The following is a 4,329-nucleotide window of genomic DNA, read 5'->3' on the forward strand; positions in this document are numbered from 1 at the left end:
GTGTTTAAGATTACATGCAGATAGCATGGCGTTTAGCGGATTAGTTGCTGTGTGTCGAAAGTCATACTTACTATATTATAATTTTCAGATAAATTTAAATAGCCTTTCTGTTGGATGTATAGGGTAAGATTAAAATGTGTGTTTGAAATCTGTGTGAGTTATAAGTGAGCAACATTGATTTTTTCATGTTTACTTATAACTCCTTTTAAGTTACAACTTACAATGGAAGAATTTAATATGAAAAGTAAGAGTGCGAAGTTGAAATTTTAATAAAATTTTAAGGTTGTATCATTATTTGTAACCATAATGTCAATGGAGGATTAACCTATCCTAAAATTCAAGTATAGATACATGAAAAAATGATTAATAAAAGATGCAGTGTGCATTAGCCCCGGAATTATTTTTGAGTTTGTGATTAGCTCAGCAAAACGAACTTGGTAATTTAAAAAGTAATATATGCAAAAAAAAAAAAGCATTTCTCTTTCTCTTTTTAATACTCGGTGCCATTTGGAATGAAGCATAAATTGTATTGTAATGTAAACCTAAGACTTCATATGTTCTGCTCCTCAGTTTTAAACGCTACATGAGTAATATTGCCGATATTTTAACAGTATAAATATAAGTATAGCATACCCTTAGAAACAATTTGTTAGTCTTTATAATTTATATATATGCTGCGAGCATGTTTTGAATGTTTTTGTTTTAAAATTAAATTACAGACTTAAGTAGAATTAGGTGCTTGACAAGTTAAAAAATTGGGTCAAATGACCAGTCAAGTATTGTTAATTTCTATAGGTTGTAAATATCAGTGGGCAATAGAAATTTTTGTTTTAACCATTTAGTACTTGTATAGTTTCTGAAGGTGTTTTTATCCTTCAGCAAAAGTATTCTTACATTTTTCTATTATTTAGTAATTGTAAAACCATTTAGTGCTGAAATAGATTGTAACATGATTGAGTTTAATACAATATAGAAAATGCCAAGAGCTAAATTTTCACGTCAGAAGGCACATTTAAATCATGTGAGTATATTATATTACACCAAAGCCAATACAAAACAGGTACTACAGAAATGTATAATGTATGACCAGTGGACATTCTGTGAGGTAATTGGTGTTTTTTTTTTTTCTCACTGCAAAGCTACACAATAAACTATCTACACTGTCCACCATGGGGAATTGAACCCTGGATGTTGGCATTGTAAGTTTGCAAATGTTTATTGCTGACTTACTGGGGGATTAAGGCAAGTGTGAATGAGATGAGTTATTATGAGCTATGCAAATAAATATTTACCAATGTTCATCCAGCTATTTGTATTGTTGTTGCCACTATAAGAAGGCAAGTCCAAATTAAAATACACAAAGTCCATTTTTTAAATTGATTTTTTAGTTCTAGAATTTGTTTAAAGGACCTTCACGAGTGCCAACTTTGCTGTAATTGACACCACCTGTAATTAATTCTAACAAGCAGAAATCACTATTTGCTTATACCTAAACAAATGGTAAACTAGATAAAAACTACAGTAGAAAATCATGCTCTTTGTTAGTTAACAGAACCACTCTGGAAACTATAATACAAATCATGATTTATCTGTAAAGCACCTCTCCAGAAACAAACATAAAAATCCTGATTTATGTAAACAACACCAGTCTGAAAACTACAATTTAAAGCATTCTTTTATTATCCTTTTCACGTAATCTCCAACATGCTAATGTTGACTCGTGAATTAGCCCGTTAATTTAGTACTAAAACAGATAGTAACCATAGTTAAGAAAATGTTTATCAAGAGATTAATTGCGGGCCAATTTGTTCTTATTCTCACTTTAGTGTTCTTGGAGGGAATGTACAAACTCGATGGCTTGGTCGGAATACTCCTAAACGACGGAGGACCAAACCTCCTTTTTGGTGGCCTAGGAGAAAAAGGAAGTTTTTTGAAGAAGGATTGACAAAAGAAAACAAGCAAAGTCTCCAGGATGTCATTAAAGACAAGTTTTTAGCTCCTGGAGAAAGTCCTTTAAAAGAACCCCCATGGGAGAAGGGAGAATGGACTTCAGGGTATCTTTGAAGTGTGACTATCATAGAATTGTTTAAAGGGTGTAGTGGATTGTATAGTAAAATTAGTCCATTCTTCTGTATTGGTTCATTAAGGTGATACATACATATTGTAAATACAAGTATATGCTGTCTTTCATGTGTTCTACATTGAAAAATTAGTTTTTCTTCCAACTTTGTTTAATATTTTATATACTGCCTGAAGAAAGTAGAAAAAATGGTTTTATTTACTATAATAGAGTTAAATTCAAAAGTCTGAATAGCACAGTACTACTTAAATTTGGATAAAAATTTTACTTTTTGTTTCTTTTCAACCAATGAGATTCTATTTTCTGAGTTACCAGTTCCTTTTTATTTTTATGTATTTTAGATTTTTAAAAAACAATTCAATTGGCAAAAAAATATTATATGGAAGGCAAGTTCTCAGTAAATGGTATTCAGGCTTGTTATATCATAAATTGTGTGAGCATATAAACAAGTATTCTTACCCTGCTTGCTGTTATGTTAAATTTGTAAGAGTGAGATCTTTGGTGACAGAAAAGAATGCTACATTTTATTATCATGAGTGTGACAGTAAATGTACAGAAACCAGTAATAGACTACTTTAAACCTCATTTAATTTTACTTTTAATAATCTTGAAATCAGATCTGTGTGTTAGAGCTTTCTAATAAAAGTTTTCTAAATGAATGTGTACTGATAAAATACTTCAGGTCATGGAGGACAGGAGTCATTGCCAAAAAGATAGGTGTCTACCCTATGTGGACTAAGTCAGGAGTAAGATTATTGACTACATTACTACAGGTGTGTATCCATACTTACAGGTTAGGTATCTTCATATGTAAGAAAAAAACTGTGAAATAAGTCAGTTAAAGACAAATATTAATATAATTTTTGTTTGTTTTTAAATGTGTTTCACAAACTGGTAAAGGATGACAAAATTTGTCTTTATTTAAAATATTTAGCACAACACAGACAACAAAAGGTCCTTTGGTTCTTCAAGGCTCTTTTTGAACACCTAGCCTTGAGAAAATATTTGATTAACCTCTTAAACTTTAAAAAAGTTTGCCTCTAATAATGCCAATATCAACTCATTTCATAAGCCAGTTACCCTGATGGAAAAATAAAACTTGTGTTCCTATGTTCTTTTTGTTTTCAGAATACAGCACGCAGATATTAGGAACCTATTGATCCCAAGATGATTTTGTAAACTTTAATAAGGATATATCTTGCTTTGTTTTTCTCAAGAGGAAACAAATTAAAGAGATCTAAAACTATCTGTGTAAGATAACATCTTTATTTCTGGAGTCAGCCTAATAGTCATTTTCTAAATCCTTACCAATAAGTCAGTATCGTTTTTTTTTAAGATAAGGAGGCCCAAAACTGTACAGAGTATTTTAAGTGAGGCCTAACTAGTGATTTGAAACTCTTAACCACATTACATGACACATAGAACAAACTTACAAAATAATATCTAGTTTCAGCTTTAAAAATGTGTTATTTGGTTTAGTTTTTCTATCATTTTTTTTTATGTTGTGAAATTTTAAAAATTTGTCAGACACTTTCAAAAATACCTTAAAAACGCTTCTTTTCATATTGGAAATTTGTCATTATTGTTGATCAGAAAGTTCCATTTTATACATCTTCATCGATGTGGGTATTTTGATACTTTATTATGCTGATTGCAGCAGTCAGCTGTTCTAGATGCAAGCAGTAAATAACACTTCAAAAACTGCCAAAGATTTGTCAGTGATCTAGGACCTTTTGAAAATGTCATTAAGTCAGACTAGATAAGAGTATTTTTGGTTAAGATCAGTATGTATCTAATATAGTTTATTTTCAAAATATAATACTTTATTTAAATGCATTGCTTGGAAATGATAAACTTCACAATAATATTCAATAAATAGGGATTTGAATCATTGGGATACTTTGCCATTGCCTACTGCACTCACTAAACCTAACGAAGTTTAGTTAATATCTTGTTGTAGAAGAAAAATTCCATAGCTTTCAAACAAATATAATTTAACATGAAAGCATTTTCAAGGACAAAAAAAAACGTTTAAAGAAACTAAAAAAACAACTCCCAGATTTTTCATAAGTATTTTAAACTTCCCATTAGATTCCATTGTTGTTCTCTGCAGGAGTTAGGTCTAGTCACTTTTCCGCAAAACCATAAATTACTTCTTACACCACCATATTTACCCTATATAGACATAACTAGTTTATAAACTGCTCTATCCAATGGTATTTAAACTTTTCCTGCAGCAATTTCAAAAG

At 30.4% G+C, this 4,329-nt stretch overlaps 1 protein-coding gene across 1 annotated transcript in view; it reads left to right on the forward strand.

Annotated features, from left to right (window-relative positions):
- The window catches only part of LOC106474306 (39S ribosomal protein L3, mitochondrial-like), a 10,910-nt gene continuing 6,581 nt past the window's right edge, over positions 1-4,329 (forward strand). Inside the window, exons 1-3 of the mRNA XM_013934993.2 lie at positions 1-123; positions 1,827-2,054; positions 2,763-2,853. Of these exons, the coding sequence (XP_013790447.1) occupies positions 26-123; positions 1,827-2,054; positions 2,763-2,853 (417 nt within the window). The 5' untranslated portion in view covers positions 1-25. The remainder of the gene's footprint in view (positions 124-1,826; positions 2,055-2,762; positions 2,854-4,329) is intronic.

Source organism: Limulus polyphemus, unplaced genomic scaffold (assembly GCF_000517525.1).
Source record: "Limulus polyphemus unplaced genomic scaffold, Limulus_polyphemus-2.1.2 Scaffold7055, whole genome shotgun sequence".
NCBI classification, from domain to species: domain Eukaryota; kingdom Metazoa; phylum Arthropoda; class Merostomata; order Xiphosura; family Limulidae; genus Limulus; species Limulus polyphemus.